The sequence below is a fragment of the Peromyscus californicus genome, unplaced genomic scaffold (genome assembly GCF_007827085.1).
Source record: "Peromyscus californicus insignis strain IS unplaced genomic scaffold, ASM782708v3 Scaffold_8__1_contigs__length_139910024, whole genome shotgun sequence".
In the NCBI taxonomy this organism is placed as follows: domain Eukaryota; kingdom Metazoa; phylum Chordata; class Mammalia; order Rodentia; family Cricetidae; genus Peromyscus; species Peromyscus californicus.
The window spans coordinates 43831511-43857515 of NW_026294606.1; the positions used below are offsets into that span (position 1 = coordinate 43831511).

Consider the following 26005-nt stretch of genomic DNA (forward strand, 5'->3'; position numbering starts at 1 on the left):
TGATCTCTTTTCTTCACAGCAGCCATGCAATACTGACCCCACTTTAGATATATAAAAGGTAGAGAGTAAATAAGTTAAAATCAAACAAAGAAAGACACTCAGGGTTTTACTACATTTGCATTTAGATCTTAGTACACATGTCTTATTCTCTCCACATGCCAAACAAGCTTCAAAGATTCCCCAACAGAAGATGTAGTAATAAAACCAGCTTCACTTTTGACATACAGAAGAATCATGTCATGCCACATCCATAGAAAATTACTCAGAAAACTGTCACTTTCATTTTCAAAGGCATCTCAGGAGAGTGTTAATAAATCTTTTGTGGGAGAGCTTTCTGATTACATTTGAGGAAGACACCAATTCCTTCTTTCTATGCTTTATCAGACAATGACTAACTCAGACATGTTGCCAACAGACCACATGACAGGTGAGATTCCACAACTTCCCAAGAAGCCACCGTGTTCTAGGCACCTTGCCAGGTGCTTGGGAACAGCTTAACATGATGACTCAGATGGCAACCGGGACACATCCTACTCTCTAAGAACTTCTAAAGACAAAAGCCAGAAGGAACAGAGTCTGTGACCTAAATAAGAGCACAGACGCAGCAGCATGGTCTACACATTTAAGAGCTAAGGGAGCCAGGTTCTTCAGAGAGGAGACACTACATCAGTGGTTCTCAGCCTTCCTATTGCTGTGACCCTTTAATACAGTTCTTCACGTTGTGGTGACCCCCAACCATAAAATTATTTCATTGCTACTTCATAACTGTAATTTTGTTACTGTCACGAATTGTAATATAAATAGCTGATATTCAGGATATCTGATATGCAACCCCCAAAGAGGTTGCACCCCACAGGTTGAGAACCACTGCTCTACATGATTGGGGCTCTGGGCCAGCAATCATGACCTCTGACTGGAAATAGTCCCGATCTATGCTCTAGTCTAGAGATTTCCCACAGAGCTAACTCACCACCTTGCTCTGCAGAGGAATGTAAAAAAATAAAAAGAAAGTAAGAATATGAAGAAAGAAGAACAAAAAAGAGGAAGAGACATTTGTTGAGTAGCCATGACCCTACTTCTTGCTTTAGCTGATTTTGAAACTTGTATTTTCAAATGCATCTGTTGTTTTCATTTCCGTGTGAGGAAGCCATTCTTACTTTCTTAATTTGTTTTACTTTTACAATATCCAAAAGTCATTTTGATATTCAAGCAATATTGGAGCCATAATTCTGTACCTTTCCTGGCTTCTTCTAGGTCATGGTAACCATAGCAGGGGCTACAGTTATGGCTACTCTCGGGAGCAGTAAGTGATCAAAACAGCAGTCATCACACACTGACATATGGAGAAGTTAGGACTGCATATGTCTATGAATGTTTCTATAAGTACATTCCTATGAATGTTTACAATGACTGGCATAAAAACCACAAATGTAGAATCTTAGAACTGAACATGACCTTAGAAACCATTTCATTCCATAGCACCCCACTTTTTCTGTAGATATTTTTTAAATGAGCTCTTTAACGACAGAGGTCACTGGGCTTCAACAAGGAAAACAAAGCAAATTAACCCCAAAGGCATATAACTGAAACCTAAAGGGCTTCTGGCTTCCAGTTCAAGGTTTGCTAAGCATGGGTGGGAGACAAGAGACTTCACAATCATAAGAGAAAGTGGGCATGAAATCAAACCAAGGTAAACAGCTAAGATGTGCCACTGGGCCCTTAATCTATGGCTGACATACTAACAGCAACATATAATGGAGTCATAACATAGCCAGATTGTGTAGTAAATGCCAAAGCAGAGGTAGATGGTGGAGAGGTCTCTTCTACTTCTTTCCTTTCTTCAAAGGATAAGAATCAGTATGAAGCTATGGAGTCTTTTAATTTTTTTTTTTATTCCTGATAAAGTAACAAGTAGAAATTATCACTACCCCATACTATTGCTCTCAGGTCTCATGTAAATCAGAGAGGCAGTTACTTACTTCTACTGTGACCAGTAGCATATTAAAGCAACTGAAGGCTAGAAGGAAGTATAAAAGCCCAAAATCTAAGGTTGGAATCACTCTCCAGGTGAGAAGGTCCCCTTTAGACTTTTACAAAGTAAGTGAAACAGTAGAATGTGGTCTCCAGACTCCAGAAAAGCCAACACACAGCACATCACTGGCTCATGGAACACAATTAGCTCTAAGGAACAGTGGCCTACCTGGGAGCTCCTTGAATGCTGAAGGCCTTGTCAGCATGCTGATCACCAAGTTTCGTCATCACTTCATAGAGCTTGTGGCAAAGCTAAGGGAACAGAGGCCTATTAGCTACAGGATATTCTAGTGCCCACCCATGCTATTCTCCCTAAGAAAGAAATTGTTTAATGAGAAGCTATAATTATTCTAAGAATTAGATTGGTCTCAGGGCACTTGAAATTCTGTATACCAAATTTAAAATCTGCAGCTAAGCCGAAATAAACCAAACACTAAATCAATCAAATATGTATTCATTAGAATATAAAGCAGAAGAGGAAAACTGATTGTTTTAATTCTATTCGAAGTAGTCCTATGGCTGTACTGATGAACTACAAAAATAATAGCAATCGATGTGGCTGATGCTTTTCTGAATATTTTGAGACTGATTTTTCATCAGTTTAGAACATCACTTGAAATTCCAACTTCAACTAACAGAAGAGGAAAACAAGATAGTGAGGCTGTGACAAGACCTTCAAAGGATGTAGAGAGTTGTGTGTTTACTACTGACCAAAGGCAGGACGAATAGTTCAGAGTAGGAACAAACCACTGCTCCAGAAGCCATGGAAGAGGGTGAATTAGTCAGTGATCTGGGCCATACCCTATGCTTTCCTTACACTGCCTTCCATAAGGGAAACAGTCACCATTACTCACCACTGCGATTTCCTTGTGAAACTTGGCCTCAAGGCTGGAGACATTTTTAAAAGTATTGACATAAAAGCCGATTCGTCTACCAAGGGGAAACAGAAATAAAAGAGAGACCAGTTAGCAAAAAATGGATTTTAATGGCAATGAAACATATTAAGACTCTTTCCTATACATGAGTTTGAACAACATTGGATTTAATAACATCTTCGAGTAAGCCTAACTTTTTGTAGATGTTGAGCACACAAGCTGCCCATTGGCACCATCTCAAACACATTTGTAAAGGGAAGCCTTGGGAAGGGTGCTGGGACATGAGGCAAATTCCATCTGTCTTCATCTGAGTTCCCTAAGAGTAAGCACAAAAGCCAAATGGAGATTTAGCCTGTCACCCCAGGATAAATTCCAAATGAAGAGTATCTGGACTCTATTTTGCTTAATTCTTTTTAACTCATCTGAGTAACAATAACTTAAATTTAATTCATTTTATTGTTTCAGTGACATTCCCCAAAATAACTAGTGTCCCAAAAGTTTAATTAGATCCGAACTCTCAATAAAACAGAAAACTAAGTAAGGATTTCAACAGACAAAAGGAAACTTAATGATCTTCTCTTGCTTAAGCTGAACCTTGCAGTGTGTAGGATTTCAGTGAGAAGAAGTGGAGAAATCATGAGGGTCGATGGAACCAGGACCATCAAGGGGCTTTTATTTGTCCCTTACTTGATGCTCACAACAATCCCCTGGGACAGTTATTCTCATTTACTAGAAAAAGTAAATGGAGATTAACTGTTCAGTGTCATGCAATTCACGGGAAGAGAAAACGAGTGTTAAAACCCCCAAAGAAGAAAATGTAATAGAAAATCATAGACTATTTTAAATTTTTTTTTTTTTTTTTTGGTTTTTCGAGACAGGGTTTCTCTGTGTAGCTTTGCGCCTGTCCTGGAACTCACTTGGTAGCCCAGGCTGGCCTCGAACTCACAGAGATCCACCTGGCTCTGCCTCCCGAGTGCTGGGATTAAAGGCGTGCGCCACCACCGCCCGGCTATTTTAAATTTTTTATAACAATAACTTGCTATTTCAGTATCAGCAAATTCTGCTTAAATTAGGTGTTTTTTGAATTTTAGCTAAAATAAAAACTTGGAGCCAAATTTAAGAACTCTGAAATGAAGTGATAATTAAATGGTAAATCTGTATCATCATTGTACCTGAAATCCCTGCCACATTATATTTATTTCTTATACCCACAGTTACCATGTGACCTTGACTTCACATATTTTTCTTGTAGCTGACTTCAAGCCCCATATTTTACATATCCATGCATGCAGATGGTTCTTTATATCCACGGTTCTGTATACTGTGGTTCAAGCACCCACGGATCAAAACCATCAGAAAACAGAGGGCATCTGCCCTGAACTGACTGTATTCTTTCTCCATTTCATTTTCTGAACCATTTACAACAGCTATTCTCATAATGTTGTCGTGTTATTAAGTCTTATAAGTAATCTAGAGATGATTGCAAGTGCACAGGAGAATGTGAAAGCAGGTTATACACAGATACTACACTGTTTTATGTAAGAGGCTTCAGCAGCCATGGAGGTTTGCTTCCCCTGGGGATTCTGGGAACCAATTCTCCACAGATACAGGGAACAAATATATGTATTTGCACACGTCCATATACTTATACATATAGGAATATAAGTAATAAAAACCCTGGCATAGTGCGTTTGGGACACAGTAAGGACTCAGATCAGAGACTAACAGTGAGAGGCAGATGGATGTCAAAGGCAGAGGCCTTTGCCAGGCTATGAGTCACACTTATTTACAGACCAGAAGAAGCATGTAGATATACTTTGAGATAGGGGAGAGGACATAATTGGCACTTGAATTTGAAGAGACAAGGTCATACATAGTTATGAGGGAAAGGAGAGACAGTGTGGGTTCCCTGACAATGCTCTACAGGGGAATCCACTCACTGTAGTATTTTTAGAGAAATGTTTCCAGAAGATCAAAGTGGAATGTATAACCCCTTTTCTTAGACTGTAATTAATCCTTTCTTTGTTTAATTACTCAACAAAACCTACCCAACTCTGGGTACATCCATAGTGGTGGGCTCAAATGATACTAAGAGGCTTAATTAGTGAGCATCTGCACCAATTATACTTAAATTATAAAAGCAAAGTATAAACCTACATGGGAATGGCAAGATGCCACAGTAGTTCATATGTGAATAAGTATAAAAAACGAATTGATATGGGCACAAACAGCTAAAGGATCCCAGCTGTAAACATCTGCTTAAGCAAGGCACACATAAGCTGCACAGGAAGACGGGTAGTTACTTGTCTTCTGCTTTGATAAAACACCATGACCAGGACAACAATCAGTTAATTTGGGTTTACAATTCGAGAGTGATAAGAGTCCATAATGGTCAGGACAGCATGGCAGCAGTAGCAGGAATCTGAAACCACATCTTAAGTAGCAATCATGAAGCAGAGAAACTGACTGTAAGGTGATGCCTTAAGCTCTCATAGGCCATCCCTGATGACACACTTCCTCTAGCAAGGCCTCATCACTTAAACCTCCACAAACAGCACCACCCACAGTGACCAAGTGCTCAAATGCTGAACACTGTAGGGGACATTTTTCATTTAAGCCATGGCAGTGAATACTGTTTTGAGTTTCTTTTTTTGTAATGATTAAATTCCAAAGAAAACCAATAAAGGAAAGTTTACCCCTGACTCATCATTTTCATATGTTTCATATATGCAAATTCTAGTGAAAAGTTTGGATAAGGAAGCTTTGATATTCACCTGTCAAACTGTTTCTATTCACTGAGCCATTTTCCTTCTTACCTTTGCATATCACCTTATATAACTTCCATAAATTTAATAGTGAAAACATGGCATCCTTCAAGTTTAAATTTTTGAATAGTTAAAGACAAAATTTTTGGTCATGTACTTATTTCCCCATTGTTATCACCTATGCATATTTTGAGCATATTTCTTAGTGTACTTTTACTATCCGTTGGTAAGGGCTGTTACACTTAATATATTAAATCACTAATCCAATTACCATAAAAGAAAAACTAATATGTACTTGTGATACTTGGTCTGAAATGTTCAACTTGACAGAGTTTAGAAGCAGTTGGGAAACGAGCCATCTGGGTATGATTGTGGGGTAGTATCTAGATTGTGTTAAACGAGGTGAGAAGACCTGCCCACTGTAAGTGGCACCATTCCCTAAGCAGGAGACCATGAACTGTGTGAGAGTGGAGAGAATAACCTGAGGACTAGTATGCATGCAGTTATTGCTGTCTTCTGTAGGATGTGGACGTGACCTGCTCCCTCAACTTCTGCCGCTGTGAATTCATTGCCACAGTGGATGTAATCTAGATCTGTGAGCCCAATTAGCCCTTTTCCCTTAAGTGGCTGTTGTCATGGTACTTTATTACAGTAATAGGAACTAAGACACTACATGTTCATGTTTAATTTTTATTTCTCTGTCATGGAGTATGTTATATCAGTTTTTATACAGAGAAACAAATACAGGAAAAAATACTGTATTTTAAATAAATAAGCATGTAAACTTTTATAATATTTTGTTTGATTTTAGAATTTAGAAGTTAAGTAGCATGTGATAATTAGAAAATATGGTCACAGTGGTGGTGGTACAATTTATCGTATATAAGCTTTCTCCAATATATGAAATCAGAGACTGTTTCCAAAAGAGGCCTTGGACTTGGTCACAGTTACAGTTTTGGCCCCTGGTATGGTACCTAGGACACTGTAAATATTATGTGAGTGAGTGAACAACAAATGAAAGGATGAATTAATGAATAGACAAATGAAAAAGCATTGGAAGGGTACATTCTGACTGCCTTGACTTATGAACAGCAGTGAAATACATATTTACATTTATGGAGAGTCAGACGCTGGGTGCTGATATTTTCTCGAAAGGCTCATTTCACAAGATTTTTATTAATAAGAGATCCTCAGATGTTACCAGTCCTCCCAAAAGGTCTGTTTTATGGTATCACCATGATGCTTCTGATTAGTTGTCAAAATCTTTTTTTTAATTCAGCCATCTTGATGACATCACTATCAACACGTTGGCATCACAGAGATATTTTTTCTCATAAATGATGGAAATATTTGGAAGCAGAGCAGATGGTGTGTGCAAGCTCATATTCTGTTCCCTCTAGGATGCACCGAGAGAATTCTGTACATCAGGTGGAGGATGCCACTGCTTCCCCTGTGTTTCTACCACCTCACCTGCCTCAGAGAAGGGGTGGAGCTAGAGGAGTCTTCCACATTTCCCCAGATGCTGAACCCAATCACACTCCTGCTGCTAAATATTTAGCCTCTGCACATCCAAGCTGCAACCCCATCCCATCCACTCTGCATTAGGACAAGTCTCATGGTTACTACACCTATGGTATTAGCTACCTAAAAAGCAAGTACACATAGCATGGCCCAGACATCTTATTTATACCAGTTCTTCCACATCTATGTCAGATCCACAATCTTGGCATCATTCTCATGGCTCCAGTTGTGACCTTGAGCAACCCAAGGTCTCACATGTAACCTATTCCAGGCAAAAATTCCCCTTTACATTTTCAAGTAGCTGTGTCCCTATTTTTGAAACTTGTATAAAATTACTACCTCTCGCTAGTTTTTTTATATACTTTTTTATTCAATTTTTTTCAAACGATATATTTTGATCATGTTTTCTTCTCCTCCAATGCCTCTGAGATCCTCTCCACCACCCTGCCTGCCCAACCTTACATTATTTCTCACTCTTTCTAAAACAAACAAAAACAAAAGCAAAACACATGCATTTAAAACCTCCACAAAACAACAAAAACAGAAATCAAAATGAAACAAGCAAAAGACCAATAAGACAAAAAAAAAATAAGACAGAAAATCTACAAGAATACCATTGAGTTTGTTTTGTGTTTCCCAACTACTTCTGGGCCCAAAACCTGCCTTTAAGTGTGATGTGTACCTGGCAAGACTCCACTGGAGAAAACTAACTTTCTTTTTCGTCAGCATATATCAGTTGCAGATAGCTTCTTGGTTAGGGGTGGGATCCTGTGTTCACTTTCCCTTCTTAGTGATGGGATTGTCTGTCTTGAGCCTGTGCAGGTCCTGCACATGCTACCATAGTCTCTGTGAGTTCATATGTGCCAGTCCTGTTGTGTCTAGAAGATGCTCTTTCCTTGGAGTCATCCATCACTTCTCTCTTTTACAATATGTATGCCTCTTCTTCCACACAGATACTTGAGACTTAAGGGGAGGGAGACTTTGATGAAGATATTCCATTTATGACTGGGTACACCAAAGTCTCTCACCCTGCACCTGAAGTAACTATTTCTTTATTCCAGGCAACAGAGTCGACGGGAGTCCAGCCCTTTTCAAGCCAGAGTCATGTAAAACAGTCCCCAGCCCTGTCTGAATAGTGCTATCAACACCCTCATACAGTTCCTATCCGCCACTCCCCCACACATTCTCAGGCCGGATATCCCCCTGTTGCCACTGGTACTGTGATCTTTTCAAAGTGACAAGAGTTAATTTTCAAACATCTACCTTGTTCTATCAACTCTCTGTATTTGTTTCATGATTCCTCATCCTCATCCTAAAATCAAGATTTTCAAACCAGAGATATCCACTCTGCTGTTCCCTCATGTCTGATGGAGTCATCAGTGCCTGCCATGGAGCCTCTGGGCCCTCCAGCCACTGAGCCCTCTCTGGAAGTTCAGCAAAGGTGAAATATCATTAGTCCTCCAGTACTTGATCTTCCTATTATAATGGCCACTCCTGGAACACATTCATCACTGGAGTGCTCTCCATTCACAGCTTCTTGAGGTTCTTCTTTCTTTCAGGGCCCTGATAGAGCTATGATTATTTCCTCTCAGGTTTTCCTTCAGGGCTTCCTGATGCTATGCATAGCTTCATATTGCCCCTCAGGCATCTGGGCATACATCACTCATACTTAGTGTTTCCTATTCTCCTTTTTGAGCCCCAGACACTGTTACCTTAATAACTTAATAGACTTCCTAATGATTCTTCAAACACAGCACACATAAGATGGAACTCATGTGTTCCCAAACCTTCATTTTCATTATGTACTAAGTCTTTGAGAGAAGTCTTCCCTCGTCTCTGAAGCTACACTGGTCAACCAGCAATGTCAGTATTATGTTTTCTTTATCTGACATTTTACTTTTTGTTTCCTTTTGTCCTTCAGTGCAGGCTGTAAGAAAATAAAACTTTCAGTATAAGATCTGTAACATCTCAAAGAAGCTAGACACCCAGTGGGTGGCTAATAAATATTTGATAAGTAAGTGAATCTAACCTCTTAGCCTTTGTCCATAATTCCCTCCTTAGCATTCGCCTTCCAATCAACCTCATGCCACATTAAATTAATTAAACTTTCAAGAACTGGAACAGGAGAGATGTCTTAGCAGTTAAGAGAAATGACTGCTCTTCCAGAGGACCTGAGTTTAGTTCCCAGCACTCAGATGGCAGCTCACAACCATCCTTAACTTTCCAGTTCCAGGGGACTTGACACCCTTGTCTGGCTTTCATGGCTACCAGACACATGTGGTACTCAGAAATACATATAGGCAAAATACCCATACACATTAAAAAATCAAAATTAAAAGAATTTCCAAGAACTAAAAGTCTACAATACCCATGCCCTTATTTGTGTACTCATCAGCTTAGAATAGTTGTTCACCAAATACTGACTTCAAAAAAATTCAGCTTGAGCATCCCCTGTAGTGTCCTCCTTCATTATAGTGATACTTTATAATCATCTCCTATGAATCACAAGTTTGGTCAAAATATAAATATAGGTCAGGAGGTAGAATGCTTGTGTAGTATGAGTGAGACTATAAATTTAACCTTCAGCAACTCCCCTGAATAAATAATAAATAATACAGTCTTTTACAACCTGTATGTTCCTCTATGTAGTAGATTATTTGTGGTGATATATTATGTAACCTAATAAAATTTGCCTGAAGATCAGAGGACAGAACAAGCCACGAGATAAACATACAGGCCAGGTAGTGGTGACACACACCTTTAATCCTTGCACTCGGGAGGCAGAGATCCATCTGGATCTCTGTGAGTTCAAAGCCACCCTGGAATGAGATTGACTCAGCCTAGGGGAGAAACAGAGCCAGGCAGTGGTAGCACACACCTTTAATCCCAATACTTGGGAGTCACATGACTTTAATCCCAGCACTTGGGATTTCATGTCTTTGCTCCCAGTACGTGGGAGGCACACACGCCTTTAATCCCAGCACTAAGAAGGAAGTAATATGGCTGGGCAGAGAAAGGTATATTAGGGGTGAGGAGACAGGAGCTAGAACCTTTTTGGCTGAACCTTTTCAGCTGGAGAGCCTTCAGCTGAGGACTCAGAGGCATTCAGTCAGAGGATTCGTGGAGTTGGTAAGGTGAGACATGGCAGTGGCTTGTTCCTTTGTCTCTCTGATCTTTCAGTATTTACCTGTATTTATCTGGCCCTGGGTTTTTTATTAAAAGACTGTTTAGATTTCATGCTACAATTATTTCTTTCAATGTATGTGTATATGTCTGTGTGCATGCATATGTATGCATATGTGTGCATTTGTGCATGTGTGTGTGTGTGTGTGTGTGTGTGTGTGCATTTGCGCATGTGTATATGGTGACCAGGTGGACTTCTCACCTCATTTTTTGAAACAAGGTCTCTCACTGAACCTGCAGCTCACCAATTGACCTGATTGGTGGCTGGTGAGCTCGCTCCAGCGATCCATCTGTCTCTGGTCCTCATGCTGGGTTACAGTGCATGCCACTATGCCCAGCTCTATTTGGCAGTGGGGGTCTCACACCAGATTCTCACGCTTGCATGGCAAGCACTTCACTGACGGAGCCATCTCCCCAGGCCTCACTTCTCCTCTTTATTCATCCACATTTTGAAACAATTTCTTACATGGAAGCAATGGACAATAAAAGCACAAAAGAAGCGAAGAACAAACCAAAGACAGGCAGTGAGCTTAATACCATCCGCCTTTTAGATCCAAAGATGCCAACAGAGTGAAGGGAAAGAATGGGAAAGGGTGGTGAGAAAGGTACCATGGACAGATGGAGCAACAGAGGCTTGGAGCAGGTATCAGACAAACATTTATTAAGAGAGATAGCAGAGGACACTTTGTAGCTCCATGAGGTGGTGTACCCCTGCAATCTCAGCACTTGGGAGGTGAAATCAAGAGGCTCAGGAATTCAAGGTAATCCTTTGCTACAAATCAAATTAAAAGCCAGCCTGGACTACACCAGACCCTGTCTCAAACCAAGAAAACAAAAACATAGGATGTTTTATAAGGATAATATCCTCTATAATATGCACATCCAAAAAAGAGAGCAAAATGTATTTTTAAAAAGCTGACAGAACTGAAGAGGATAATGGGCCTGAAAATAGTGGGTATCAATAACTCAGCCTCAGTGATAAATAGAATAATTAGGCAGAAGACAGAGAAGAGAGGCCACGATGAACACCACAGCACAACTGGACACACTGAATAATTTCTGGATGTCCAAGATGAGTTTGATGCAGGAATTCTAGCATTTATCACTGAAGACATGTTCACTGCTGCATGGCCAATCCTGTGCATTTCCCCATAGGAGACACTGAAGATTAAAAGTACTGACTTCAATTTCAGGGTTGAGCAATGTAAATGGGAAAAGAACTATGTACTTGTGAAAAATCATGACTGTGTGCAATTTCAGTTAAAGAGAGCCTCGGATAAAAGCAGCAGGAAATTAAGCCTGCATATGTGTTTAATTTCTTCAGGGCCATCAGCTATTTGGAAGGTAGGGGAGGAGATTGACTAAAAGTAATATGGCATGACGAGCTGAGTTCTGTCTGAGGGGCTGGTAGCACGGAACTGCTGAGGAGAACTGAGGAACGTAAGGTATCACTGCTTCTGGTACTTTTCTGGTTCTACCACTGAGTAGTAAATAAACCACATAAATCTCACTCGATGCCATGAGAATTGTGGAATGCCTGTAAATAAGAACAGCATTTGGTGTCTGAAATAGGGATATAGCCCAGGTTAAAAGTTCAAAGAATCAGATGATGAGATGAAGTCTTAGAATAAGGAAAATCCAACCAAGAGCAGGAGGGGTCTTACTGTAAATCTTAAGATTAGGGGAAATTCTCCTAGTAAGAGTTTGAGTGTCCACTTGAGAAACATCAGGGTCTAAATAGCTGCCAGGCACATATGGCCATTAATTAAAATGAGATAGAACAAAATAAATATAAAATTCCATTTTTCAGTCCTCCCCAACCATATCCCGAGTATTCAGCATGTATATGTGACAAGTGGCTTCCATATTGGAAAGCATAGGTACAGACCTTCTCCCAGACAGCACAGAAGCATTCCAGACAAGGAAGATAACACAGGGAAGCCACGCCTCTTGAACTGTCAAAGGCAGTGTGTGAAAACTGGAGCAAAAGCATGTTTACCTTGACCATAATGATGGTAACTCTTCTTGTAAGTCCACGTTGAACTCTTCAAACACTTTCTGAGCTTTCTGAAACTCCTCTTCTGCCTAGAAATGACACACAAAGTGTTTACACACAAGGGAAGCCACTCCTATACACAAAGCATCACTTCGTATTAAACAGGAGTAGCCTTGTGCTATCCTGAGAAGACTTTGAGGAGAGATATTTGTTGAAATCCAAACTATTTTGTAATTAAATATGAAAAATGAAGATTCACAAGAAAGCCAATGGTATTCTCCCAACCTTGGTCTGATTTGTTGATTCAACAGAAACGCCATAAAGCCTTTAAAGATCTCTGTTGTGGATACTGCTCATGAATGCTCCTACAGAAAAGTCCAAGCCTCATGGAAGGTATAAATCATTACCAGATGTATTTTCAAAATAGACTTGCAATTTGCTATAGAACACACTACAGAGAAAATATTCCACCACTATACACAAAGGCAGTGATCCACAGGCTGGAATTCCATGGCATAACCTTGCCCGATTGCTTCAATTTGGGTATGTGGGAAAGAAAGGTAACATGATGAAGTACTCTATAAAGCTTAGCCTCTGCGAGGCCTTGTGTGAAAGGTAGCTGCTATCACATGTGCTTGGGAACTGATGGGTAATTCATGCAGGATCTGCTCTGGGTGGGTGTATAGAAGGAAAGGAGAAAGGAAAAGACTTGAAAGTTGGTAAGGGTGTACAAGTAAGTTATTACCAAACTGTGGAGGTCTTATATGTCATGCTAGGGGGTTAGATCTTTTTTTCTTTAATGGGGTCCACTAAGAGAGGTAACCAGTAGGGAACCTGATCTAGAGATGCCATGTTGGAAGATGATTTGGCAATGGTGTATGGTAGAATAGACAAACCAAGACTGGAATCCAAGAGAATGGTGGAGAGCTGGCATCTGCAATGCTTGATATACACGATTGTGGTGGCTGAAATGAGATGATCCCCATAGTCTTAGGCACTTGAATACTCGGTCCCCAGTTGGTAATGATGTTTGAAAGGCTTGGGAGGTATACCCTTGATGGAGGAAGCATGTCACTGGGGGCAGGGTTTGAGAGCTTAAAGACTTGCACAATTTTGACTTTGATCTCTCTGCTTCCTGCTTGTGATTTAAAGTGTGAGCTCCCAGATTCCTGATCTAATTGCCATGCCTGCCTACTGTCATACTTCCCTATTGTGATGTGATGGATGCATATCCCTCAGAAACACAAAGCCCCAAATAAATCTTTCTTCTGCAAGTTGCCTAGGCATGGTGTTTTATCACAGCATTAAAAAAAAGTAACAATAATAATGATAAGAGCTACTTAAATGAATCTTCTCCAAGAAATTAATGTTATGCAAAAGTAGTTTCTGTCTTTATTTTCAACTGGGAGTTTTGTCTGAGAATTCCAAGGTTGGCTTCCCACCTGACACTATATTTTAGAAGTGTTCATGGACCATAACGAGCACAGAAATTCTCCTTTGTTTCTTTGATCTTGCAACACTGCAAGGGGCTCAGATTTACTCTGGTCAAAATGTGTCAGTAATTGTCACTCATGGATATTGCTTATAATCACATGAAAAAAACTTATTTTAATTAAAGTGGCTTAGAAAAGTATGATGTAGTTGGAACTCTGTCCTGATTGCAGTCTTCCTTTAAAAAGAAGTATCTAACTTTTAAAAACAAGGCTGCTACATGCCTTAAGATGTGGAGAGTGATGTCACCCACTGGATCCATCCCTACCTTGGAGATTCGACTCTCATCCTTCCGTTTAGAACTCTGCAGAGCCTCCAAGTGATGGCGAGCACTATCATAATCCACGAGCTTCCTGCTGCGCTTAGCGATGCGATTCTGCCAACATGGAAAACACATGTACTGAAGGAGAGGTGGTCACAGAGTCTCTGACTGCCAAAAGTCAAAGGTCAAATGTTTTCTGTGTTGAAAGCCTCTAAAATCTTTAAAAGAACCGCTGCATTTACGTATGTATGTGCCTGAGTGAGTACAGTTAAGGAACAATCTACAGGAGTCTGTTCTCTCCTTCCACTGTGTGGCTTTCCGGGATTGAACTCAGGTGGGTCATCAGGCTTGGTGGCAAGTACCCCTACTTGCTAAGCCACCTCACTGGCGTGGAAGGTGAGGGTTTTAACAGAAGATAGAGGTGAGCAGGAATATGAGTAGGAAAAAAAGACTGCTAAAAATCAGAACAAAGTTTCTAGACCTTTGTGTGATAAAGAGTGTCCCTTCTGATAATAATGAAGCCAACATGAGCAACTAAAGGCATGTGTTTCTAACAAAGAGTAGTAGAATCCCAGAGTTTTTGGGGTAGCAGGCAAAGCTGGACTCTATTAGCATCTACTCTCACTCACAATATGCTTGCAGTCTGAAGATACGAGAAAGCTACCTTAGATTGTGTTTTATGATTGTAACAGCGTACTAACTGCAGTTCCCTAAGACAGCTTTGCTTTCTCAGAAATCTTTTTCCAGTCTATCACTGTCCTTTGAGTATTAGAATGTCTAGAGCTATCACTTTGGAAATGCTGGTGTCCAGTATACAGGGATACTACTTGTGCACTAACTTATCCCCATTCCTTATTAAGGAATTTTCACAAGCTTGCTCCTGAAATCCTGAACCACTAGCTATGGAGTACAGCAACCTTGACAACACAAAAAACTCCAGCCTCATGACCAAGTTTTTGATCAGGGCTGAACTTTGCTCAACCAGGGCCATCTTCATTTGCATGACCCCTACTTGCATAGGGATCATATAGCTAGAAATTATGTGCACAATAACCCACATTAAGCTCCCAGGGTTGTATAGCAGCCAGTGTGGACTGTTCTCCCTCATATGGAACAAGTTACTTTGCAGGAAGCTTCCCATAAAGAAACTCAACCTACACAGGAAAGGACTTCTCCAGGATGGAGACCTCCATTGCTCAAGGCCCTTGTGCTTCAAGTTGGGCTCTGCTGACTACCTAGCCTGCTGCCCTCTTACTGTGTTCTCTATGAACTAGTCTCCATATTCTTGACTAATGAGTGAATTTAGTCATTGCTTGCTACCATAACAGCCAGTCCACTATAATAAGTTATCCATGTTGAAACCTAAAGAGGTAAACAGAATTGAAAAAGAGAACTGGGGCAGAGGCGATAGCTCGGTGCATTCCTAGCACCCATAGCTTATTTTGGGAAACCACACCCATCTTCAGAAATGTATAAAGAGAGACTCCTACTTCTGCTACATGAGCTTCAGATTCCTCTCTTCACATACCCTGCCATGTTGTCTGTATTTCGTGTCTGGATACTCCTTAGAGCCCCCACCATGCTGTTGTCTATTTGTCTTTCTATCCATGCTGTTAATAGCTCTTTTAGTAGTCCTTACTCTCTAATGATTTGTCTGTGACCCTCTTGAACCCCATCTGAGACCTTTCAATAACTATTTGTGTGTGTGTATCTGTACGCAAGTGTATATATTTACATGTGTTCGCAGGTATGTGCAGGTGCACACATGTATGTGGAGGCCAGAGGTTAGAATCAGGTATCATCTTCCATTGTTCTCCACCTTAATTTTTGAGACAGGGTCTCTCACTGGATCTAGAGCTCACAGATTTAGTTGCTGGCCATCTAGGATTTCAGGTACCTGCTGCCTTACCCAGTTTCTTACTTGAGCATTGGGGATCCAAACTCAGACTCTCATGTTTGCACAACAAGACTTCACTGGTCCATCTTCCTAGCCCCTCAACCACTATTATCTCTAAAATTATGTATGCAATGGAGATAACTATATTGTCTTATAAGCTGCTAAATCTCTGATTTGTTTAATGATTCTTTTTATAATGTTTTAGATGTACATCATGGTTAATCTTGGTTGGATATAGAATCAATTAAACTTGATTGGATCTGGGATCAATTAAAAAATAAGCTTCTGGTCCTGCCTGTAAGAAAAAATTTTTTTTTCATCAGGTTATTTGAAGCTGCAAGACCCAGGCTAAACATGGCCTGCATCTTTTGGGGACAACTCAGATAAAAGGAGGTGTTATGATATATGTACATGGGGGACCCCTTAGCTGGCCAGACCAGGGAGTCCCACACGTGAGGGAAAACATGCTGGCATGCTGGGCAGATGCAGCGGCGGGCAGGTGAGACACACCATGCAGACATGGCATCGGCAGTGATGGTGGACATTCATTCATGGACATTTCATTCATGGACATTTCATTCACAAACCTGGTGCTGCATCCACGCAGAAAGAGTTTATTATAATATAGAGATGAAGAGACAGAAAGACAAAAAGGAGTGAGAGGAAGAGAAGAGAAGCAAAGAGAAGCGAAGCGAAGAGAAGAGAGGAGAGGAGAGGAGGGGAGGGGAGGGGAGGGGAGGGGAGGGGAGGGGAGGGGAGGGGAGGGGAGGAGAGGAGAGGAGAGGAGAGGAGAGGAGAGAAGAGAAGAGAAGAGGAGAGAAGAGAAGAGAAGAGAAGAAAGAAAAGTGGAGGTGTGCGCACCTTATGGCGGGGAGGAAGGGAAGGGTGGAAGAGAGAGAGAGAGGAAGCGGAGGGGTTTTAAATCCTTAAAATGAGGCTTTTATGTCAGGACTCAGGGAGGTGCCAAGTGGCAGGATTTCAAGGGGCCTGTCAGAATATTAACAGGAGGTACAAGGAGAAAAGTTTTGTTCTTTGCCTGCTTACCTTCACATTGTGTTGGCACCTTCATCTACCCTGTTTACTTTCTGACTAGTTAATGTACCCTGTTGCTGCAATCACTGCTGCCATTCATTGCTAACATCAGAACCCAGCTTCTTTGGCCTTGGGACATGGACTGGGGACCAGTGGCTCCCTAGGAATTTCCCAGGCCTTCTGTGACAGACTAGGACTGCCCAGGCATCCAGATCTGTGTTATCTTAGCCTCTCCAGTATGAAGACAGCAGTTGGTAGAAAACCCAAAGCATGTCATGTACAGCAATCTAACCAATGCTCCATTAACATATATTTGTTCTCTCTGTTCTGTTTCTCTATAGAATTCTGACAAATACAATCTCCTCTGTTGATATTCTCTTACGGAAGGGGAGCAGACAATCTCACTTCTTTCAGTTAGGAAGTCTGTGCATTTAAAAGGAACCACAGAAGGCTTTACATAAAGGTGAACTTACAAGAGAGAAAGATGCAGAAAAGCATCCACCCCAAAACTTGAGAGAAAAAACATAAATGACCTGGAGAAATGAGTTCCCAGCAAGAGCAAAACAGCAGGTGTTGTGTCCACCTGAGATGCAGCAATAAACTCTAGTCTGAGACCTTTCTTCCCAGGCCTCTCATTAGTTAAACATAGGCAGTGCTATGTCCTGCCTGTCACTTCTCCATCATGAAATCAGATCATCCAGGAAAAGTCACAGTCCAGCAACAGGGACAACTAAAACTGAGCTTCAAGATGTAAATTTACATTAACCTCACATTAGCTGAATATCCTCTAACTTTAGCTTTTTTGTTTGTTTATTTGCTTTGATTTTCCCAGAAAAGGTTTCTCTGTGTACCCCTGACTGTCCTAGAACTCGCTCTGTAGACTGGGCTGGCCTTGAAATCAGAGATCTTCCTGCCTCTGCCTCTGCCTTCTGAGTGCTGGGATTAAAGGCATGCACCACCACCCAGCCCTAATTTTAGCTCTTATTTGTATTCCACCTAGGTATTTCTTTCAAGATTGAGTTGGGGGCAGAGTGTGAGAGAGAGGGAGAGGAAGACACACACACACACACACACACACACACACACACACACACACACACACACACAGACACACACACAGACACAGAGACTGAGAGACAGAATTCTCTGCTGAAGCTCTGGCAGGGAAAGTGATACCCTAAGACAGAGTCTGTGCCCCTCTCCCTCAGTTGTCAAACTATTGAGACAATGGACTCCAAAGGATGAAAATTTCCCCCACATCCCATGCATGAGGAGGGAGAGCTAAAGCCCTAGCACCAGCCGCAGGAGGAAATGGCTTTAGGAAGAGATTTCACACAGTTCCAGCATCTTTCCCCACAGTTCAATGAGCTTATATATACTTCCTGGGTTTTGTGTCACAAGGTTTTTACCACCACCTCAGAAAAGACCGAAGCCTGTCTCCTATTTACAGGGATGGCCAAACTGTACATGAATCCATTTTCTTTTGTCAGTTTCAGCTCCTTCACTTGTTTTAAAACACAGGGAAACTGGGCATCAGGTTTATGAACCTAAGTGCTCAGTAACAGAAGCACAGATCTGAGAAACCTAGAAGGGGAAAATACTGACCTGTGGACACTCAGGCCGGTCATGGTCAGACTATTTAAAATCAATAATAATGAAAAACATAGGCAGAGAAAAGTAACTGAACATGAACAAAACACAATAATGTATATGTATGAAAATGAGAGGATGGAACTCATTATTTTGTATGCTAAGATAAAGTGTAATTTAAAAACAGTGAAAGTATAATATAACTGTAAAAACTACAGCAAACTTAACTTTAGAAACCATACAAGTCACAAAATAATAGACTAGATGTAAAGTACTTAAAAATAAGTTATGAAAAATAAATCTCTCAAGTCAGACTATACCCAGTAAAAACAACTTCCAGAAATGAAGGTGGAGGAAAATCAATTTCAGACAAACAAAAATAGGGAATTCATAATATAATAGCATATATACCCAACATAATACTTTTAACATCATAAATGGAACTGCATGATGCAGTGAGTCATATAAAGGGCAAACATCAAGGCAAATATATACAACTGCCTTCATTTTGAATTGTATGAAAGCATCACTACCCATTTAAGCCAACAATAACAGCAGCAAAGCAGAAGCAATGTCTTATGGAGCTTACGACACATGCAGAGGGAATACCAGTAAATCCTAGCACAAATGGAGAGGACTGGAGTACATCATGAGCCTTGAAGATGATGTGCTAAGTAGTATAAACTGTGTGGAGTTAAGTAGGACAGTTGAAAATGTATATTTATAAATGTGCAATAGTCACTAAAATGTTTAGTTAAAGAGGTGGAACCAAAAGGCCTGTAGGGTAAAATACATGGGATGCTGAGATCCAGACTAGATTCCGACTTAATCAGCCTGAGAGAAGATTTGGCAGTCGTGCATTCCATGTCTCTGCAACTGTCTATGCCCAGCTGGTCTAAAAATAAACACCATCTTATGGGAAGACATCAGAAAGCCTTTGAAATTGGATATACTAACAAGAGGGGAAACGATATTAGTAATATATTTATGGTTTTACATAATACAGTAACCACTAAAGAATCAGTACAGATATGGTAAGGGTTATTTCCATTTCACTAATAGAGAATTTGGAGTTGCATGAGATTAACCTGTAACTTGCCTAGAACTATTCACCATGTCTGAATCTAACAGGAATTAAATCAGAAATCCACTCCACCATCCGACACCAGGAGTAGACGAGGCAAGAGAAGCAGCACTCAAACAGGCAGCTGACTCTCAGGCGTGTGAGCGCAAGGTGAGCAGCTGCCGAAGACTGCCTTCTTCTTCCAATTTGCACCTTCTGAGCTCTCTCCTGCCTGCCTTCCTGTCAACCCTACCCTGTTCTTGGGGCTCTGCTAATGCTTCTTCCAATGACTCCACAGACTCCACTAATTATTCCTGCCACTCAGCACAACTTCTCCACAGCCTGCCGACACTGGTGACAGGCAGGTTCAGAAGGTCATTCAAACTGAGCAGCTTCGGATCTTAATTTTCATTCCAATGATATTTTTCTGTTTTTACTACTTCCAAATGGCAATGAAATGCTTCAGGACACATCCAGAGTGGCTTTAAGATAGTCACTGAGCTAGCCCAGGCATGGTAGAGCGAATCCCTTCAACAGGACCAATGGACCTCTTGGGCCAGAAAGGTGACAAAGCTCACCGTTTTTAACAAGCACCTGGCTGTTTCCTTCTTAGGGGCAGAAGCTTGTGTATCATTCAGCATCCCCAGAGCTCTTCCACACAGATGTGCCTCTGCCCTAGGGACATCTTTAATATCTTCCAAATAGCAAATATTGAGCTATTGAAGATTGAATTGGTCTTTGAAAAGAGCTGAAATGCAGTTACTACCATGCTTTGGAATGAGGTGGAAGAGTCCACTGGTAATTTGGTTTTGTTCAAAAAAAATAAGTGAAGTAAATCTTGTGAGACATTTCCCTGTGGAACCGACAAGGCTCTCACAGAGGGTAGCTTACTAGGATGGAAGTGAATATTTTAAGATCTGTCACTCATCCGACACGTGCAGTTTTGTGCTGGAACAACAAATCAATCTTTTTTTTTTTTGGTTTTTCGAGACAGGGATTCTCTGTGTAGCTTTGCGCCTTTCCTGGAACTCGCTTTGGAGACCAGGCTGGCCTCGAACTCACAGAGATCCGCCTGGCTCTGCCTCCCGAGTGCTGGGATTAAAGGCGTGCGCCACCACGCCCGGCCAACAAATCAATCTTATTTCCTTTCCTGTATGACATTTTGGGAGTTTGAAGCAATAAATACATTAATTAATTAAAGAAAGCTTCATAAGAACAGAGTTACCTCAGATTAACTTTTTCATACAACACAATTCTAATTAAGTACCCAATAGTAAACTTAATTAAATAAGTCAATTTAATAGTAATAAATGTTAAGCAATAATAAATTTAATTAAAATTTCTCAAAATTCCTCACTGCCCTAAATTTCTGTAGTTTAGAAAAAAGTTTGTTACACTTTTAAAAATTCTCTAACAACCCCAATTTGGAATTCATTTTGGCACACTGAAGTCAATATACACTTAGTCGCTCATGCATGACTGCCAACTTAGAATCTAAACTACATTTTATAATAATTGTTCACAGCTGTAAGCCTGCCTGGGTTGGTGACATGTGGGTTTTTATTATAATGTTGAGTTTTAGATGTCAGCGCTGCACAATGGGAACCATAACACAGAGTGCCCTGCCAGTCACAGCTCAAATGTCAAACATCATCCTCATGAATGGTATTTCACAGTTCTCTGTGATAGGCTCCAATAAATGTTTGAGAATTTGCCTGAGGTTTTAAATGCATACGGCCTGTTGATTTCAATGGGAGTCAAGGAAATCAGTTTTGTTCTGTGCTTTTGAACCTTTCCACTTAGTTAATCTTACTCACAGTGCTCCTTTCCATCAATAACCCCTTCATTACGTATTCACCAACCCTCATTTTATGACCTTAGGGAGTCTGCTCCTACTTCCTAAGTTGCACTCATTGAGTATATGTAAAATTTAAATCCGTTTTCACACACAGAAAAAAAAATTAAATATACCTATTGTCCCCACTCCAAATTATCTCTTTCCTGAGATATCCACGATATTCCCTTGACTATTTGTCATGCTGCACAGTTTTCTGTGCCTCTGCCTTGGCTGATAATTGTGTCAATGTATCTTGAGAGTTAAGACTAAAGGGAGAAGAGACTGATTCAGCCTCTTTACATGACACATGTATACCTTAACATGCATTAAAGGGAGAAGAGACTGACTCAGCCTCTTTACAAGACACATGTAAACCTTAACATGCATTTGCCTTCAGCGTAGTATGAAGAAGCTCTTAATCCTACTATTCCCAAGCCCTAGATGTGCTGCAACTGGAGGATCACACTTGGGTGTGAATCAATGATGAGCCTCAAGAAAGAGGCTCCTTAGGTAACAGTTCCACCGGGTGTTATATCATGTTGACTTCAAATAAGGAAATGAGCAGCCAGTATAATCGATTCTGATTTTGTTTCAACCCTGTAATTCTGTGCATGTTTGCTTTGTAATTATATACTTTTAGGAAACATAGGCAATAAAATAACTGCCTCTGGGTAATATTGAACTCGATATTTTCCTTCTGAAAGTCAAGTGCCTTACAGTTGTCTACCCAGCCTTCCTTAGTTAAGTCACACTACAATAACGCAACAGAACCAGAGAAGCCGCAAGCTGATTTAAGTTTTCAGGTAGGAGAATACTGTTTTTTTTATCCTCTTCTAACTTTCAGATCCTGATTTTATGGAGATTAAATGATCAGGCAATAGAGGTAATATCAGAAGATGAAGGAATAAAAGCTGGTTTCTGTTTCTTCCCTGGATACCCTGATTCAAACTACAAATCAATTCTCTGCTGGAAAACAGAAATTAGTTGAAAGGCTTTTACCTAAGCAGCAAGTGCAAAGAAAAGCCTTGGTTGAAAGATACTCAACAAGTGTGTGGCCACTTGGAGTAGTTCCACTGCCTGGCACAGCCCAGGGTGTGTGGCTGCCTTGCCTTCAACCCCAACTCTTACCTGAGTAGAGACTCTCAGAGCTCCTATATGACAATGGACTTTTGCGTGGTATTCCTAGACTGGTCTTGTCTTGAAAAAGTATTGGGATACTAACTACTCAACACACTGAGGAGCCAGGTCGATCTTGGATGACACTTGAATCTTGAACAGAATTGGACACCATTGCTGTTTCTCTGAGTTCAATGCAAACAAAGCTTCTTAAAAGTCCAGACTCCTTCTCCTTCAGAAGGAAAATGTTCAACAAGTGTGCAATGGTCCCACTTTCACAGAGACTGCCTATGGAACTGGCTTTGGTCTCAGCACTGATGGGACCCAGCTCTCTCTAGATAATTGGAGATTTCAAAGAGCAGATGGACTGGGTGGTGGATATTGTTCCATTGGAAGCTCCACCTCAGCCCCCCTTCTCCCTCTCCAAACCCTGTCCCTTTCAGAAAGCCCACCAATCCATGGCTCCTCCCCCAGAGCTGCTCAAGACAATGCCTACAGGGTATTTAAGCTCCAGTCCATAGACCTGCCATGGGATTTCTTTTCCTTCCTTTCCCGGAGATCATCCAGGAGTGATCTGGTCTTATTAATTCAGCTTGATTTGGCTTATTGCATCAGTGGACAAACCTATTACTGGGAATTCAAAATACTTATCAGATATGTGCATAAAACGTATTCAGTATTGAAAGTGTGAAATCTAATGTGGAGCTTCACAGCTTCCATTTCATTCCATTTCAAATGCCAGTTTTTATGTACATAAGTACATGAAGTTGTATAAACTTTGGGTCTGGCTAATTTGGGTATGTGGTATTTTTATTTATTTGCAAGGGTTTTTAATAATGTTTATTTTTAAAAGAACAGGAAGTGGGATGTACTACAGAAAGACTGACAGGTTTCTCAAAATCTGACCGGGATGACTATGAGGGTCTGGCCAAGAGGAGACCATCTACATGAGCACATCAGAAATCAAAGACAGAGTGGGGATAAGAAACTCTCCAGAACTAAGGACGACATGAAATAAAGCAGATCCATTAGTGTGTATAGTATAGTTCCCAGCATGCCTGAAAGCAACACCATTGAGCTTCTAACCTTTCCCAGATCTCTGGTCACTGCCTTGCCTGGAGGTGCTATATTTCTCAATAAACATTCTGTGTCCCTCATCAAATCCCTTATTCTGAAACATAAGAACCAGTAAATTCTAGTAGCTGCCTTCTAGACTCCAATGTCTGCTGACAGGTGACTATGTCTAATGTGCAGACATCAGCACCAAAACTCAAAGCAAATGAAAACACAGGGAAGAAATCACTGGTGATTATGTTAACAATGGGAATCTATCATCCAGATTTGTTTACTTGACACATAACCACCCAGAAGAATATGATTGGAGAGATCCAATTAAGTTCTTGCCCAGTGCTCCAGGAAGCCGCAACTGTTCTTTACATTTTAGCCAGTTCTTATTCACACCCTGTGGGAGCAGAAAAGCTAGTTCTCGACCTGCATTCTGTTTTAGTGAAGCTGTTTCACTTCACTGTGCAGACAAGGCCAGTGCATTTCTTACAGGCAGTTTCCTGATATTTGTTCACAACTATAGAGAAGGTTGGGTCACGGTGGATTTGTGCAAGGAAATGCTCCAGAGGCCCACAGGTACTGGTTCATAGCCTCCTCACACTACTAGAAAGTCAATGTGCTCTGACTCCATCTTGAGCACAGAAGCAAAAGGGCTAATGCTGCTTGTCTGTTGGACATCCTAAGGCAAATACACCTAAAACACAGAAAAAAAATGCCCAGTTACACTGTCACCACATGTAAAATTAACAGTAAATAGTGAGATATCAGATTTCTCTTCACATTTACAGTTAATTAGGTTTCTCCATTCTCTGTTACCATTTATTCTAATGAAAATCACCCCACAAAGTTTGAATATCATTGGATTTTTTGTACGTTTGGCTTCTGATCTAAAGTATCTACAGGCTTGAAAAAACTTTAGCAAAGAAAGAAACATTGAAGCATTCACTAAGAGAGACACTTTGATTTCTATAGCTGGATTTTATTTCATGATAATAGGAATAGATAAAAACCTATGCTTGAATAAATGAAAAGTTACAAATGTCTTTCATTTCAGTTTGAGAACTTTTAATTCTCCTCTGTTGCCCTGGTTTCAAGAACTACATGAGACCATTCAATTATTTCCTTCACACACAGAGAGTGAAATACCTTTATGTCAGGAAATTGGCCCAGGTAGGTGTCCAGTGTCAGCAAGGACCCATCTACTAGTTTTTGATGGAAATCTTCCCACAGCACATCACATTTCTAAAAGAAAAATAGACTGTGACTCAGTAATCTCAGACACATTTCACTAAACTTCTAAAATATCTAAAACCATAAAACTTGGGAAGCAATACTTCCTGAGATATGAGAAGACACAGTATGAGCTAATTAGGATGCCAATGTTAAGGCAGTCTGTTGTAGTTAACAACACAAGCTAAGAGCATGGTTTGTTTAAAATCCGTATCTGATTCTGAATTACTAAAGAGTGGGGATGCTTTAACAGGTTCCCAGGTCCCAGTGGACGGACAGTGGAGCTAAAAGATTGAGAAGAACTCCTGTGAGACAGCGAATTTATCTGCAGCATTGATCAAACTAGAGCTAATCCAGACAGAAACAAACAACAAAACATGGCTGAAACCTCATTTATAGAATGAAAAATCTGTCATACTGGGATACTTTTACCAGTTATGAGGTTTCCAGTGGATTGGAAAGAAAAAAAGAAAGAAGGAAAGAAAGAAAAAGATGTCTGGTATTTGTCAACCTAACATGTCATGTCTGGGCTGTCACTTCCAAATTTATGTGAGTAGTAAATCTTTTTTTCTTTAAACTTTCTTTTTATTTATTCTTTGTGTCTTTCACATCATGAATCTCAATCCTATTCATTTTCTTGTCCCTTTGTATCTGCCCTCTGCCCTTGCAACACCGGTCCCCAAATAAAATAAAATTTAAGAGAAAAAAAGAAAAAAGAAAAAAAATCTCATCATGGAAGCTGCAGTGTGACACGGTGAGTCATGCGCTAAACCCTTTTGCCCAGACATCTTCACTTCCAAGTGTTCATTGCAAAGTGTCACTGGTCTGGTCCGATATTTCTAGTGTCTGCTACACTATCAATGCAGGGCCCTAACTGGGACTCCTCTTGGATATCCTGCTGTTGTCCTGTGTCATGGAGATCCTGCAGCTTTAAGTCTACAGGACCAGACTAGCCCCTTCACATGCACCCTCAAATCACAGAAGGGGTGGATGTTGGGGTGGACCAACATAACCCTGGTTCTGAGCCTGGGTAGTTGCAGGGTTGGGCAGT

The 26005-nt window shown here is 40.6% G+C and overlaps 1 protein-coding gene across 2 annotated transcripts in view; it reads right to left on the reverse strand.

Moving 5' to 3' along the window:
- Nucleotides 1-26005, reverse strand: part of Amph (amphiphysin) — a 212972-nt gene that overhangs the window by 49792 nt on the left and 137175 nt on the right. For both annotated transcript variants that reach the window (XM_052729190.1, XM_052729191.1), the window contains exons 5-9: nt 24871-24966; nt 14131-14238; nt 12375-12460; nt 2886-2961; nt 2201-2283 (exon numbers count right to left, since the gene is read on the reverse strand). In XM_052729190.1, coding sequence (XP_052585150.1) covers nt 2201-2283; nt 2886-2961; nt 12375-12460; nt 14131-14238; nt 24871-24966 — 449 coding nt within the window. The remainder of the gene's footprint in view (nt 1-2200; nt 2284-2885; nt 2962-12374; nt 12461-14130; nt 14239-24870; nt 24967-26005) is intronic.